Raw genomic sequence first — 16,904 nt, 5'->3', positions numbered from 1 at the left:
GATGAGAAACCTGAGGTACAAAGATGTTATGAAAATCACCTGGGATAATACTGCTAGAATGTGAGAGATCTAGATTTGAATTTAGGCAAAACTGGTCCTAGGAAATGAGAAACTATCTCTCTCTCTCTTTCTCTCTCTCTCTCTCTCTCTCTCTCTCTCTCTCTCTCTCTCTCTCTCCCACCCACCTACCTACCTATCTATCTCACATGTCTGTGTATGCACACACGCACAAATGATTATCTTATAACCAAACATCTAGGAATACTCTTTCCCTATACTTACCTGAAACAGAAAAGTTAAGTTTTTAGTTTGTATCATTTAGAAAAATATCTGTTTTGGACTTTCTGGACATCACCCCTAATCTTCTAAATGTAATCTTTTGGATATAGAGTAAGTATGGCCAGAATGAAGAAAACAGACCATATAAATTCATTTGCACCTGCATTCTCTGCTTTTCTTCTTCGCATAAATAAAAAACGTTGACACCAATCAGGATACCATCTAATGGGCCACAGGACTAAGAAAGGGCTGCCTCAGAAAGGAGGCAGTGCCCGTAGGTGCAGACAGGTGCCAGGGCCTACCTTATGAAAGTCAGGAAGAGACATGAAAATGAAGCCAAGAAAGCAATGAGAATTTTTGAGCAGCCTATTTCTTCTTTGAATTATTTTGTTTGTTTTTTTCATGAGAAGATGTTTCTGTGAAAGAGCCATTCAGTTGATTCACATGGTAAATTGTTTCCAAAGATTTGTAATTTGTGATGATTTATAAAAATGCATGAAATAAAATAAATTTAAGTCAGACTGAAAATGAGGTTAGGAATAGACCCGAAAGCTGTGATTGGAGAAGAGTACATAGGCTGTGAGAAGCTATTTGCTGTGCGCCGTTGGTCTCAGTCATTTAACCATCTCTGGGAAATGTGAATAATAAGTAATTGTGTGAGTGTGTGCAGAGCAGTGTCTGTTGTTCCATGTATCTTCTTATTGGAGGATTTAAAGCTCCACTCGGCACATATTTATCCAACATTTTCACAGCGCTTACGGTTGAGTGCAGGACAGTTAAATAGACAAGTACACTGTACTGTATGTTAGAAGATGACAAATAATACAGATCAAAGCACAGCAGAGAAGAGCGTCAGGGAGTGAGAGGTGGGGTGAGTATCATTTAACGCAAGGTAGTCAGAAAAACTCTCACTGGGTTGGCAAACCTGAACAAAGACTTTGAGGAGCAGGAGAGGCCCAGGCGGATATTTGCCAGAAGGTGTTCCAGGCAGAGACAGCAGCCTGTGCAATGTTCCTGAGTGTGAAACATGCCCACTGAGTTCAAGAGTAGGGGTGACCAAAACCAAAATGAACCCGTGGGGCAGCTGCAGGAGACGAGGTCAGAGAGGTCGTGGGAGGCCAGGTCATGTGGGACGTCAGGCCCTCAACAGGTTTTGGCTTCATTCTGAATGAGATAAGAAGCTATTTTTTTCCCTTGGCGGTGAGGGGAGGAACGGGTTGAGTAGAGGAGTGGTGTGATATGATTGCCATGTCAACAGGACCGCCCTGGCATGGAGACCATTCAGCAGACCATTGAAATAATCAAGGGGAATGGTGCTGGTGACAGACCTAGGTGCCAGCTGCCAGGATGGGGGGAGAGACTGGATTCTAGAGCTGTTCTGAAAACAGCGCTGACAAGATTGCTGGTGGACTAGATATGGGGTATGAGAGAAAGAGAGGAATGAAGAATGATGCCACGACTTTCTGCCCATTCCATTGGAAGGGTAGAGTGGTCATTAACTGAGATGGTGGAAAGTGTAGGTTTGTGGGGGAAGAACAGAAGGTGGTTTGGGCGAGGAAGTTTGAGACGTCTACTGGTCACACACGAGGGGATGTCTACAAGCTGGATTTCTCTCTCTGCCTTTGTTTCTATCTAGAGTGTAGGAGAGAACTCCAGGCTGCGGATACGCATTTGAGAATTGCCTGTGCCTAGAGGGTATCTAGGGACATGGGAATGGATGAGATGATTAAGAGAGTAATGTTCATAATAATGTTTGTCATAGAAAACACCCAAAGCTAGACTTTCAAAAGAAGGTTAATAAAGTGAAGGTCACAGTAAAAAGAGATGCTGTATAGATGTGCGATGCTTTACTCAGTTACTTTACACCACCAATCCCCACGACATGGTTGGACATGAGATGGCCAACGCAGTCTTGGCACCCGCTCTCTCTCCACAAGCAGCATTACCATGTGGTCTAAGTTTGCCCAGGTTTGGTTGAGCTCCTGCAGCGTGCTCACGACAGCGCCGGAGACGTCTTCCTTGTTCTGAATCAAAGCAAGTCCATTCTGTTCAATTTTCTCTACCTCTTTTTCTTTTGCTTTAATCAACTCTTCTAGATCCTGAAAGATTAAAAAAAAAAAAGTCATTCTAAATTGGATGGAATGCTGGGGGCATGCTGAAATGCAGCCCTTATAGTCTCATATCCTAAAAATCTTTTACTCATCCAAAAAAGTTATCATTCTCGGGAGAGCATTGCCACAGTAAAACTTCTTCCTACATTTAAATCTTTTAAAATAGTCTTTGTATTCCATGAGAAATTAGCATACCTGAAAAAAAGTAAAATTTGATTATCTGATAAAGAAATGGCACTTTTATAGATAGATAAAGAAAAAAATGTAAATTTTTTTCAAGGTGCAACGCAACAAGGAAAGAAATAATGTCAGAAGTGGTAACATGATTATATTCTTAAATTCATGTATCTTGGTGTTGGAAAAGTTACCCAATCCGAGCTTATAGGGTGAAATGCAATAGAATGAATATTCTGGGCCCCCGTGTCTGAGATTTAGTTACATTTCTGCTACAGTTAGAAACTTCCCCTGTGTCTCAGTTTCTCCAGAATGTCTATTAAACCTTATTTCTCCCTACAATACTCTGATTTTATGTGATTCTAAAACATTATAAGCTTTTCCATAAATCAAATCCTCATTTTGGGGGGATGTACATTTATAAATGTCAATATGAAGTGTTCAGAAAATAAAATTAAGTGAGGCAATGGCCTCACTTTAAGCGTACATCATAATCCTAACATATTTTAATGGCATTTGAAAATCTGGAAAGCTCATTGAGGCAGGCTGAGGCTGCTCTCACCTTTTGTGGATGAATAAGTGGGAGATCAAGTCATACAAAGCAGTGTCAGGTCACAGGGCTGGTGAGGGCAGTGGTGGGGTCAGAACCCAACCTTCTAAGCCTACTGACCCTCCGCCCGCCCAGTGCTGGTGGCCAGGAATCAGGCCACGAATATTGGAGAAGATGACAATCCCACACTGGGGTGATGTGAGAAGCTATATATTATGGCATGGTTAGATTCTCATGTTCAGAAGTATGCCGCAAAACTAGATGTCTGGATGTGTAAGCACTGGAGGTTGGAGTGAAGAAAATTCCAAACTATTTTAAGTTTGGATAATGTCTCAATTCTGTAAAAAAGATTGCCATCTTCCTCTTATGATCCACACATGAATAACAAGCTTGGGGGGGATGGGTAATGCTGCTGATAGGGCACAGTGGGGGGCCCATCTCTGATGCATTAGTTATAAATATTGTGCCTCTTTTATTTTTGTTTCTCTCTGGCCCCACCTCTTAATCACTCTCTACTTCATTTATAAAACAGGATTAATAACACATTTGCTTACCTCAAAGGGATAACATTGGATAAATATATAAAATATCCTTTAAGCTGCTAAAAATTAGGCAAGTGTGAGACAGTATCGTCATATTTCATCATTTAGTAATCTACCATGCTTCAGTGCAAATTTATTTATTTTTCTCTCCTTAATTATCATGAAGCTACTTTTGTCTTGACATTTTAATTAGAAATTCATGCATTAGGTAACTGAAGAGCTCATTTGTGCTTTTAATATTGCTCTTTCATTTCCACTTTATAATTTTGTTAATATTTTGACAGCTTTGGTAATTAACCAGAGAATGAAAATAGTGATTTACTAGGGTTACAGGACCTTTATACAGTACAGATAACATAATTAACTTTACTATTTAAGGATATTTCTCTGTACTTCTCTAAAAGATTAAATAAACATCATTAGGGCCAGCCCGGTGGCTCAGGTGGTTGGAGCGCTGTGCTCCTAACGCCGAAGTCGCTGGTTCGATTCCCACATAGGCCACTGAGCTGCTTCCTATGGCTAAGATTGTGAACAACAGCTCTCCTTGGAGCTGGGCTGCTGTGAGCAGCTGGAGGTTGGCATAAGTTGGGCTACCATGTGCTGCCAAGAGCGGCTGGCAGCCAGCGTGAGTTGCTGTGGGCTGCTGTGTGATGCCACAGGTTGCTGTGTGCTGCTGTGGTTGACGTGGGCTACTGTGTGCTGCCATGAGCGGCCGGTGGCCAGCGTGAGTGGCCGGCAGCCGGCGAGAGCTGCCGTGAGCTGCCATGAGCAGCCGATCAATGACCAGCAGACGACTGCCTCAGCGTGCGGAGCACAAGGCACATAATACCAGCATGGGCCAGGGAGCTGTGTCCTACACAATTAGACTGAGAAACAACAGCTTGAAATGGAGCGGGGGTGGGCGAGGAGGCAGAAGAACGGGGGAAAACTAACCATCAATAATCCTTCCAACTTGAATTTAATATGATTCTAAAATTCAACCACTGGAGTTAAATTTATACTCATTTATCCATAGATGTTAACTTTTTTCAGTGAGCAATATTAAATTAATGATCCATTGCTTAGAAACACATCTCTAAAATGCTCTGCACATTTATATTGGCATAAAAGCAACACCCAGAAGCGAACTAGGGCTGAAATATGTAATATTTTGTGCAAAATAAAGGTGTGTTTTCCTTTCCTTTCGATGATAATTAAAAAATGATTCTTTCTGATCAACGAAGGGAAAAGCCAAGCCTAACATTTTTTGCTATAATAAATCATTCTTAACTTGAGTTAATTCACGAACATCAATTTTTGTGTTGGTTTAAATTAATAAATCACCTCTGAAAGAGTGGGAATCTAGTCAAGATTTTTAAAACAAAATAAAGCTTCAATCCAGTCACCAATTTCAGTATGCTGACTTGAATTTCACACTTTCGTCCAAAGGAACAATTTCTCAAAACTGACAATAAATTTTTATCAAGGTTTGTGGTGCTGCCAAACAGAGCCTGCCAGTTAGGCTACTGTGATTTATATGCAATGCCCCAAAATAACTGTGTGGGCTACTTTCATTCTGTTCTTGGCTTCAAAAAAATGACATGTCATTTGAAGTCACAAATTAGTATTAGGGTAAAGTTTTTAAAACTACAGTTCAAGATTTCCTTTCTGATACTGTCTGGTGTGACCCTCTGGGAGACTAAAATTTGGGTCCCCAAAGGAGCTAAACTGGGCCAAGCTTCTGCTACACTGTGTTTGTTTGTAGCAATGTCTCTTTCATTAAATAGAAGACGTGTGCATGAAAAGAAGCAAAATGGAAAATGGCAGGATAAAAGTAATTAAAGAGAAGAGAAAAAGTAAGAAAAAGAAACAAAAGTAGGGGAGGAAGAAAAAAAGGAAATGGAAAGTTATAGTAACATATTATTTCAGTGTTAGAATAGTAAAGTTTATCACAACAAAGTAACAAGGAAGCACTAATCCTGCTAACATTAACACTTAAATTATCTTTTCATTCTAATGGAAACATTTTAATTTAGGAACTCATCAAGAAGCATAACTCATCCTTCAAGTAAAATTTTGAAATCCGGGCTTATTTGTATATTTTAGAATAGATGGCCTAAATTAGAAATGCTATTGGCCCCTGAAAATTGGAAAAGCAATGATGTGTGTTTTTGGTCTTCCATCTTTTACACACCCATCTACTGATGTGAAGCATTTTTATTTATTTTTTTAATTTCCAAGTATTTCTCTGTGTGATAGTATTCTTTGCCATTTTTACGCACCCTCAAGATTGCAACCCATTAGCTTGTCACCCCAGCACAAGAATATCTGGTGTTCTTTTTCTGAACCAAAAAGCTTTGGTTGAGAGTTTAAATATATCCCACTTTACATGTGCCCCACAGGAAAAATGCTGCCTGGAAGGAATTTCATTACTAAAGGCCTTACTTTTCAAAATCTAGAACATAAAAACAAGCTTGGGGATAGGAGCATTTCTGCAGAATGACTTCTTCAGTTGTTCTTAGAAAACACTATAGTGCAGTCACAGCTAATCCCTAACACATTTCAAATTATTGAGTTATTTAAAAAGTATTACAGCATTAACTGTAATAGCTCACGTTTCCTTTGTATAAAGAATACCTGAGGAAATATTAAGTGTTCTGTCACTGGAAAACATTTACAGTATGCCCACTCTACTTGAACCCGTGGTCCTTACTTATTTCTAACAGGAGAACAAGCAGATGCTGCTGAGTGCTCCCCCACAGGACACAATAGGAAGCACTTGCTCAGTAGAGTTGAACCCCAATCTAATAAAGCCTTAAGTGCTAACTCCCATTTATAGGAAATACAGGAGAGGGAAGAGCAAGTTCAATGATATCTGAAGGAAGTACACAGGCTGATCCTGAAACTGGGGCCAGCCTACAGTTTCTATAATAAGTTAATAGTATTAGAAAAATATTAAAGAGGTTTAAGAGCTCTAACAAGCAAATGTAGCAAGTGGACACTGTTGTATCTTTACGTGAATAAATTAAGTGGGGAAAAAAAGGTTTTAAAGATAATTGAGGAAATAGTGCATGGGTTGAGCATTAAACAATATTAAGGGATTCTTGTTAAATTTTTTGTGGTGATAATGATATTATGGTTATATAAGAAAAGTCCATTTCTTAGAGCTGTGTAGTACAGCATGAAGGAATAAAATGACATGATGTCTGGGATTCACTATGACCTCTTTAAGAAGAAAAGAAACAAATCAGACAAATATGTCAACCTCTTGATGATTATTATATCTAGGGATCAACATAGGGGGGTTAGCAGCATTCTTTATTTATAAGTGTGTTTAAAAAGTTTCGTAATTTCGAATTTATAAAAACAGTTTAGAAAAGTTCTATAAACTCACATAATCAGAGAAATGTCTTACCAAATGGAACATTTTTCAAGATTCAACTCTCAGTTCTCAAGAAACGCAACTGCCTTTGGCATACACCATGAGATTGTGAAACACAGTATGTCAGCCACCTGGACCAGTTACCTGACAGTCTTTCATCGCATTCTGAACTGAAGCCTGATCTCCAATTATACGTTGCTGTTTCAGTCTCTTCTCCTGGGTTTCAAACCAAGTTTTCATACATTGTATGTTGTTTTCATATTCTGACCAAGATTCCAATAAGCCTTCCAACAGCTGAATCTGAACAAACATAATGAAATTTGCAATTTTATGTTAAATTTAAATCATTGGCAGGCCACAATTTCCTCCAAATTGAGAATTCTTAAAATACAGCCCATTGTCTATCTGATTCAAAATGAACGTTGTAAAGTGAGAATTAATTGATGAGTTCTGGTAAGCAAGTACAGAACTTGAGTCAACTTGAAGCTAAGGAAAAAGAAATTAAGACGCATCTTTAAAGAACTAAAATAATATGAGATATACAAAGAGTGGCGGGTGCATAAGACAAAGTAATTCCCATGACTAAAGAGCATTTAGAGCAATGTAACCTTCAGTGGCATTCTTTCCCTGTGCCCAGTGTAGCTATACTACTCATGAAATTAATTTTCTTTACAGAGTGTACCTGTCCTTGGAGTTTTCATGAAACATGGACAGCTGAGGCCACTTGGCTTACCTTCTCAGCTACTAGCCCCTGCAGGATTTGCCAACTTTTATTCATTGCCCCAAGTTGCTCAGCAAAATCAGTCTTATGGCTGCGTTTGCTTTCCACATCCTGACTGCTGATTTGTAGCACAGACTGGTTCACGAAATCAACTGTCAACTGTTTACAGTTAATGTCTATCTTAAAACCCTAAAAAAAGAAGGGGGGAATAAAAAAAATAACAATGTCATGTCTTATATTTTATCAGGAATTTGGAAAACTTTAAGTAACCTTAGGATTAATCTCATCACTTCCATGATTTAATCCAAATGACAATCTGTGTGTATTCATACAATCCTTTATTTTCAGAAGCTTAATATATATAAAAATATATGAATGTATTAAATACTAATTACATGTATAAATTTTGAACTTATAAATATATTTGAATTTGAATTTATCAATATCTTGTATGTATTTGGTAGAGGACATAGAATTGGATAAATTGTATAGTTTCACTATGAGAATATTTATAAACTAAGGTATTTTAAAAATTATTTCTTAAAATAACACAAAATCTTATTCAAAATCATTCCTATGGCTGGACAACTTTTCTATGCCTATAACTAGGGAGGCACTTTTCTTACTCTTGGATGTGACATCTACTTGGTGTCACTATGTATGAGACATATACTTCAAGACCTGATTTCCATAATTGAGTTTTTGAGCTCCTTCAAATAAAATAGCCCTAAAATGTGAAAAGTTAAAAATTAAAAATTAAATGTTTAGTAACCTTATATTTCTGAAGGTATTCATGAATTGCCTTGTAACCTATGGAATTTTTTATATCTTCTTCATCTTTTTGAATGACATTTTCCATGAGAGAAATCCAAGTCATGACTTCAGAAATGGCATGGCGAGAAGGTAGCTTATCCATTTGGAGCTGCCCAAGTAAGAGACATAACAAGTTACAAGTATTAAAATTCAAACGCAATTCCTGTTAACCTAAGAACGCTAGCATTAATACTTATTAATGTGCCAACAGAAATAACATTTCTTAATGACATTTTTGGATCCTACTCTTATTAGAGGCTTGGAATTAAACATCAGGCAAATATTGAACAATAATAGTCATCTTATGTTCACTTGACATGCGACACTATAAACATTGAATAAACATTAACTAATTAATCAAAATACCAGCGTGAAGAAAATATTATTGTGATTTTATAGCTAGTTTTATGAGTTTAAAAAAGTTAACTACAAAACATTCAACAGATGTATTTTATTAATTATCTTGTAAAATCTCTGTGTATTATGTCTGAAGAATGTTAAAAGAAGAAAGAAAAATACCACACTATCATTTTCTAGATTTTTGGCACTCTAATATTTATTCCTAAGAGCACACAGCCAATTTCCTCAGTCTTTAGCAAAAATATACTTAGAATTCTGAATCTTACTTAATACATCATACATTTATGCAGATATTTATTATAATGATTTGGAGGAACCAAAGCAATCATTTAAAATACTATGGATTTCTATGTGGTGCAGAATGATACAGAGTTACATGTGAGATATTTCCTCTCCTCTAGAAAAGTAGACTGCTGATTAACAGGGTAAGACATTTACATTAAGTCTACCTATCATACTTTGCACACAGTGATGAGCGCCAAAGAGAGAGAAAGATAGATTATCTGGGAGTTCAGGGGAGAGAAAAGCATATTTCCAGAAAAATGAAGTCCTGACTTCTCTTGCTTCTCTTGCCAGTGCTCTGTTATAGTTAAGATTATGGGTCTTTTACATTTATTGTCATTAAATCTTCACATCTATTCACTTTATGAGGCAGGTGTAGTTATCCACATTGTACTCAACAGAAAACAGAAGTTAAACAAGGCCAGACAAGGATCCTAATACACACACACACACACACACACACACACACACACACACACACGATAAATGGCATTTGTAGATGTGGCATTTGTGGAACGGTTCACTTTTAATATGCAATATAACGCAAGAGAGAAACGACAACATGTCCAAAGCAGAGCTGATTTAAATTTGTGAGCAAAAGCAGATTTTCCATTTCACACAGCTTAAATCGATCACTGCCAATTCAACCAATGATTCTTTGTATACCTGGTGGAGCTTTTCCTGTACAGTTGGAATATTTGTCAGCAGGTCAGTCCACTGGCTGTCAATGTGTGACAGTTCAGAACGCAGGGCAGCTGTGTCCACTTTCTTTAATCGAAGAAGCTGATTTCCGGTGCTCAGAACAGAGGATTTCAGGGACGATTTGGCATCCACTTCTTTGGAAAACTCCTAAGAGAAGCAGCAATGTTCAGATCAGGATTAAACATCCAGACCTCTCATTTAAGGAAAGAGACCAATTTATTGCATAAACAAGTTTTCTTTACATCTCAAAGGAGTGTTGGGTTAAGCATTCTAGAGAAAACAAAAGCCCTGAATGAAAGCCAACAGTGAAGCCATTACTTGAAAACCACCTTAAAAGAGGCAGTGTTGAGCCCTAGTATTCTGCGTAACCCTTCAACACGTACAGTTAACACTCAGATCCTCTAGAGCTTGGTTCACTAAGTCTCTTCATTGACAGCTGGTTTCCTTTTTACTGGTGTAGGTCAGGCCTTACCCATAAGCTCGTAAACAATAAAGGTGAATCAAATGCTTCAGATTCTCAGGCTTACCAGGAACGCATTCAGATGATCACGCACCATTTCCAGTTCTTGTGGGACTGTCACAGATTGCTGAGCCCAAAATTCTAGCCTGTCTTTTGCAGACTGTAACCAGTGAATTAGAGCTGCAGATTCACTTTGATATCTGTAAGTATATTAATTAGCCTATTAAGCAAACATCCAATTCCTACTTCCTGTTAACCCATATTATTCACCAAGGCTAATTTTAAAAGGAGACAGGATAGATTTGGGAGAATAATGTCCTGGGTTGAAACTCTCAAATTCTCTTCTCTTAATATTTATGCCATATTTCAGCTTTCCTACCTCTAAGCTTAAAATAAAATATCTCTTCTCTACTCCATGTTGAGGCTATTCAGATAATATTAGATGATTATTAAAACTTCTTAGGAATAGAGGTGGCACACAAATAGAGTATTTCCTTAAGTAAAAGTAACCCTTCACTTCTCTTGAATATTTCCCACTGTTTTTGAGAAATGTCACCTTTTCAAAAGCACTTCCTATTCCTTCTCTCCTAATGTTTTACTGTGATCACGCATGATCAGTCAATAAGCAAGGGAGAATGACAACTCAAAGGTAAGGTACCTGCCACTCTGCCCATTTTTAATTACATGTTTATACAGTTATACAGGAATCCAGCTGGGGACTTTGTGTTTGCCTTTATTATGCAAACCTTGTGATAAATTCCTAGAGGGACCATATCTTTTTCAAGTTCCGAATACACACTAACCTTATAAATACTCTGTATCACAAATCTAAAAATTTGCAAAACAGTCATCGTATTACCTGGTCCAGTGTTTCAATATTGTTTCCAATCTGTGAAGTTCCTTAGACACTTTGCTGGTATTATTTAACCAGTGTTCTCCAAGTTGATTCAGCTGGCTTTCTAGATCTGAGCAGCTAATGGATAACAGAAGTCGTTTCCCATCATCTAACACCTGATATAACTTGGGCTGGTATTCATTAAGGCTGGATTTCAAATGCTAAAAGGATTGAAAATACTGGGTCAAAATTTGGATAATGCAATTTTTCTGTTTAAGAATGACCATTTCTCTGGTGCCCATCCCCTTAGTCAAACTTCAAATATGTGCACCCAAGTAACACTGGAAACTTTGAGATGCTTTATCTATACCTAAGTACAGATGGCCTTTTTTTTTTTTTTTTGGTAGTAACTTTAGGTGCATTTAAAACTGTCAAATTCCAATTATTTCAAGAATAGTGTGATACTAGCTTAAACTCCAGAACATGGTTGGTGGAGGCAGACTTTTCAAAAAGAGCTCCTTTCTCTCATTAAAACAAACAAAACAAAAACAAAACAAAACACTTTTTAATACCATATTACAAAACAACAAACTATAATTATTTTAAGATAGTGTGACATGAGTATAAACTATAGAAATGCCTGGTGGAGACTGAGTTTTCAAAAAGAGCTCTTATTAAAAAAAAAAAAGAAAAGATACCTTCTTATGTTCTATTATAAAACAAACACTTAGCATTTATCTGCTTTCAACAATGTCAATAGCTTGAAATAAAAGTACTTAATACAATATTTGATTGCAAGTTTGTTTAGATTCAGTTTAAAAGCTTGGGGAAGTTTCCAAAGGACATGTGGCAAATTTTCCCATCGAGACGCCATCTGGACGCTGACCTGGTACAGTGTTATCCGATCGATGAGCCTGTCTTCACTCTCCTCCACCAAACCCACACTGGGGATGTTGGTCTCCACCACCTCCAGATGTCTGCTGAGCTCCTGGTGGCCCTCATCCAGATGCGACCACGTCTGGAAATGCAACACCAATTTGTGAGCTAACCACCCCCAAAAAGGAACAGCATTCCTCATTGTGTGCAAAAATGCACTGGACCAATTCTCTTTAAAGTTATGTCGCAGATGTGTGTGTGTTGGGGATTTGCTTTGGAAAGCAAAAGATGGCTCTGGAGCCAGCCATCAGATGGTGACCCTAAAAAGCATGGTGAACAGGCTGTGGCATTGCCAATTAACTAGCACTGTGAGCAAGTTACGAAATAAGCACGGGTCAGATTTCAAACTTCTCCGAACCTCAATTTCAATATTGAAAAATGGGGATAATGATTGATAGCTATCTTTCCCATTATGAGGATTAAGTGGAATAATGTATACAGTGAATCTGCAGCCCAGTAGTTATGTGATTGCATGGTTTCACTCTGCGCTCCTGCAGAGATGAACGCAGGACTTACATAAAAGGGGGGGGCCTGTTTACCTCAAGTAGTAAGGGAACAAAATACATCACATTTGCAAATTAAAAAACCAAAACAGACATTTAAAAAAATACGAATATATAGCATAAACATCCTACTGAGGCGAACTCTCAAAGGTCCTCAATTCAGATTTTTATGTTCTTTAAAATTGGAAAATCTTGTTTTCAATCATTTGAAGTCTCTGTTAATAGTGTATAGCAAAAAAAGTGGAATTACACTAAAAAAAATAAAAACACATAGAAACTGAAAAAACAATTCATAGCAAAATCAGCAGTGTTTCGGCCCGACTACCCAAAAGACCACAAATCTCATCATGCCCTGTCTGAAGTCAGTATTCATGGAGCTGACTCACCATTTGGCACTGCCCTTGTCGAAATACAAACAGGAAATACAAACGGGACAAGACAACATGGGATGCTGAGCCCCAGAGCGCCCCCAGGTGGTGAGAAGCAAATGGCACAGGTACACGTCTTTCCCCAACAGTCTGTTGCGCTACATGGTGCTACGTCAAGCATCTCACCTCCAGAATGTACTCCAACTCCACACCCCTCTTGTGAGCCCCTTTTAGTACAGCTGAAGCCTGCGCCATCACTTCTGTGTGGAACTGAGTTTCCTGTCCGACCGCGAAGCTGATTATCTTTCGGAAGAGTGTTTCAGTCAAAATCATATGAGATTCCAGGCCTTGGAAGTATTCCTGCAATTTTTTTCAGGTAGAAAGAGGTCAGCAACTCATTCACATGCTACCTTACATTAAAAATTGCTTTAAATGCGGAAGCTGACAGAACTCAGCTGAGACAGGAGGGAAACTGCTCCATCCCTGCCGGCCTCCACCTTACCCAGGCACTCGCCACTTCCTGCAGACACAGGGGCTCCAGTCTTCTCAATGGGGGGCCTTTAGTGTCCCCCCACTCAAGTGCCCCTACACACTTGACAGGTGTTCTGACCCCAAAACAGAGCTCTTCATATGTTACCAGTTGCTGATAAACTCCCCTGTCCTCAAAATCCTTCATCCCTGTGCCATCTGGGCTTCCTCACTCTCCTGACACATCTCTCCCTAATTCCAACACACAAACGGGCCTCCCTCGTCCATCGGACACATTAACCCCCAAGCCTCCATCTTTGGCCTCGGCTTATGCTCTGTACTTCCTGAGGAGACCTCTCTTGGCACATCCACAACTTTCCTTCCTCTGTGGTTGGACTTGAGTTTTGCTTCTCTGGATTCGTAAAGCATTTATTTTGCTTAATACTCACGGCCAACTACTGCCTGACACACACTGATTGCTATTATACATTTTTCAATTTCCCTCGTATTATACCTATACACAACAGAATTCCAGGCCTTGCACAATGCTACAACTGTGTTTTGAAATGTTACTTTTTATGTGTAGAAGAAGTTCCCAGAGAAGGGAGATAGGGCCTCTCCCATTTCCTGTTTCCAACATCATGGGAACTGAAGGACTGAGGATTAATAGTAATATTTAGTGTGTACTAGGTGCCGGCACTCCATCAACACTTTACTGACTAACTCATTTAATCCTTATAGGAGCTTTATGAGGTGGGTAGATTTATTTATCACTGCACAGATGAGGGCACTGAACCACCCAGGCTATGTAACTTGCCTAAGATTCACTGTAAACCTCGTCCTCAGAAAATGGTCTGGCCAGTAGAAGCTAGAATCATTATTTTTAACTGGCAATTATTCTATCATGGAATCTTCAAGTTGGAAGAGAACTTCAAGGTCATTTAGCCCAACATTCACTGAAAGCTAATATTCCTTTTACAACCCCATCTCCCCCTGACAGCCTTTGATGGACTTCTCATGGCCAAGAGAGCTGTCTGTTCAATGGCAGCATACTCCTTTTAGAGTTCTTCATCTATTGAATTTTATTTCTTTGTTATTTATATTCATTGATCTTAGTTTCTCTTCTGGAGTAACTCAGGAGGATATTTTATTACTATGGGCTAACATTTGAGAAAACCCAGCTGTGAACTTTAAAGCAATGTTTTCAAAGCCAAATGATAAGGCGTTAATAAATCACAAAGTTTTGGATAAAAACCTCTGGGAAAAATAGCAAGAAGCATAATTAAAAAAAAAAACAACCACCTTTATAATCACGAGAGAACTACATAATGGTAGAATGTTAAATGTCTATAACCTAATGGGATTTTTAAAAGTTTCTCTGTAGGGAATTCCCATAGTCTGGGAGTTTGGGGTTCCAGAGGGCAAAACTGCTCTTTCTGTAAAGATTGCTCGTAATGCAAGAGTTATCTTGGATGTGCATTTAAGGGGCATTCCTGGACTAAGGAGTAGTGTCTAACTTGAACTTGGTGACGGCACAACTGGTAGAGAAATCCCAGGCCTACCAAGTTTGATTATGTAGTAAAAGGACTCATTGCTCCCCAGAAGGAAACTCTTGAGGCCACAGCAATTAAAGGAGCACATGCTTAAGGACCAAAAGAGCCAAGTGATACGCGTAAGTGACAAAAACCCAATTCTAGAGCAGAGCAAGGGGTCCCTGGCCAGGACAAGGGAAGGCAGAAAACACCGAGGCCCAGGAGAACAAACAGGCACAAGGACATAAAGGAAAACAGCAGAGTTAAGAAAGAAGCTAGACTCCTTGGAAGAGAGTCCCTGTATTTCTCGTTGATTACAGTTTAGGAAGGAGAAAGCCTGGCTAATACTAGAGAGGAACTGATAATTAAAATTCCTAGTAAAGCTGATATTCTTTTTTAACTTACAAAATAATAGAACATATCCTCTATAATTATTAAAAACCAGTGGGTTTGAGTATAATTTTCTGGAGCATTTTAAAGATTAACTTATATAAGTAGGAACTCCTAAAAGATTAATAAAATTAGGTTTTACTAATAAATATATGTCAATAAGTGAGACTATTCTCATGAGTCCATTTTTCTCTCTCTCTCTCTCTTTCTCTCTCTCTCTCTCACCTTATGTTTGTCAAGTAGCTGTTGGATTTCCTCTTTGGAAGACACGATCATCTTCTGGTTGCCTGCCATCTTCTCTCGTCCAGTTTCCAGCAGAACAGCGAGATCTTGCATGGCCCTTTCATACTGACTCTTGAGTGCAAGATTCTGGTTCAGTCCACTTCGCCGAGAGCCAATGGTCATCATTAGTTCATCATACATGTCCTAGTAAACAGAGATAGCCATATTCCCTCTCAATTCATGCTCTGGCTCCTCTCTAAAAAGCATTACCAACCAAACCCGCACGCCAACCATGGACACTCCTTCAGGTGCCTGACTTATGGCGACGCTCTGTATAGGGAGGGCATGGCCTGTCTTTCTTAGGATCCTCACTTCAAAAACTTCTTTCAAAATGACCAGCTAATTTTTTTTTTTAACATTCCAAGGTACATGCAAAAACGCTGCCTAGCCATGACACATGAGGGGGATTTGACAACTATCTCCTCAGGATGTCAATAGTTTGTGGCGAGATGTGGGATTAAAATGTTGAAAAATTGTTCGTGGGGCAGAGGGAAATATCAGAGGAAATGTAATTCTGATTTTTACAATGTTTTCAACACTTGCATAATCTTAGAGGAATTGAATAAAGCATCCTCAACATTTCATCTGCTAAGTAATCAGATTTGGGACTATTTTTCAAATAAAGGGCTAGAGAAACAGAGGAGTTTAGTGTGAGCTGAAAGACTTTAAGACTTGAAAAGGCAATGTTTTTGCCAAATGTGGTGAAGTAAACAAATATTTTAACTGGAAAGACGTTTGGGGGAGATGATGATCCACCAAACACAAAACATTTTTGCACCATATGGACCTGATTAATGTATCACATTATGGGTTAGCAGGACAAAAAGGTTCAATCTGGAAAAGTTCAAGTTTAATGTCTATTTACAGCTATGACGTTTGACTCTTACACCTGACATTTAAGCACTGTTGGAAAACTGTCTAAGAAGGGGAAAGTGAGGGCAGTGGGCTCATGACATTGTTAAACATTAGATAGTGGACTGAGACAGTTAAAATAAAAATATTCTTTTAAAAATAAGAGCTATTTTATTTTCTCAAAAGGAAGAACTTGTGACTCATACTAGTAATTCCTCAATAGTTTGTAATAAGGTGTGCAGAGAAAACGTGTGTGAGTGTGTGTGCGGCACTGAACAAAATTTTTTCTTAAAATAAATTATCTATGTTGCTTATCAAATGCTAAATTTTGCTAGTGTAACATCCCAGGATCTCCCTAACACCCTGATGTCAGATTCTTGCAA

The 16,904-nt window shown here is 38.5% G+C and overlaps 1 protein-coding gene across 19 annotated transcripts in view; it reads right to left on the bottom strand.

Moving 5' to 3' along the window:
• The window catches only part of SYNE1 (spectrin repeat containing nuclear envelope protein 1), a gene marked incomplete at its 5' end in the record, with an annotated part of 420,585 nt that overhangs the window by 85,500 nt on the left and 318,181 nt on the right, over positions 1-16,904 (bottom strand). For all 19 annotated transcript variants that reach the window (XM_081044694.1, XM_081044699.1, XM_081044700.1 and 16 more), the window contains 10 exons: positions 2,226-2,378; positions 7,162-7,317; positions 7,751-7,927; positions 8,511-8,660; positions 9,860-10,042; positions 10,423-10,555; positions 11,215-11,411; positions 12,077-12,208; positions 13,184-13,357; positions 15,613-15,813. In XM_081044694.1, coding sequence (XP_080900820.1) covers positions 2,226-2,378; positions 7,162-7,317; positions 7,751-7,927; positions 8,511-8,660; positions 9,860-10,042; positions 10,423-10,555; positions 11,215-11,411; positions 12,077-12,208; positions 13,184-13,357; positions 15,613-15,813 — 1,656 coding nt within the window. The remainder of the gene's footprint in view (positions 1-2,225; positions 2,379-7,161; positions 7,318-7,750; positions 7,928-8,510; positions 8,661-9,859; positions 10,043-10,422; positions 10,556-11,214; positions 11,412-12,076; positions 12,209-13,183; positions 13,358-15,612; positions 15,814-16,904) is intronic.

The sequence above is a fragment of the Rhinolophus hipposideros genome (assembly GCF_964194185.1).
Source record: "Rhinolophus hipposideros genome assembly, chromosome: 3".
Taxonomy (NCBI): Eukaryota; Metazoa; Chordata; class Mammalia; order Chiroptera; family Rhinolophidae; genus Rhinolophus; species Rhinolophus hipposideros.
The sequence above is the reverse complement of the archived record's forward strand: the minus strand, read 5'-3'. Positions and strand labels throughout refer to the sequence as shown.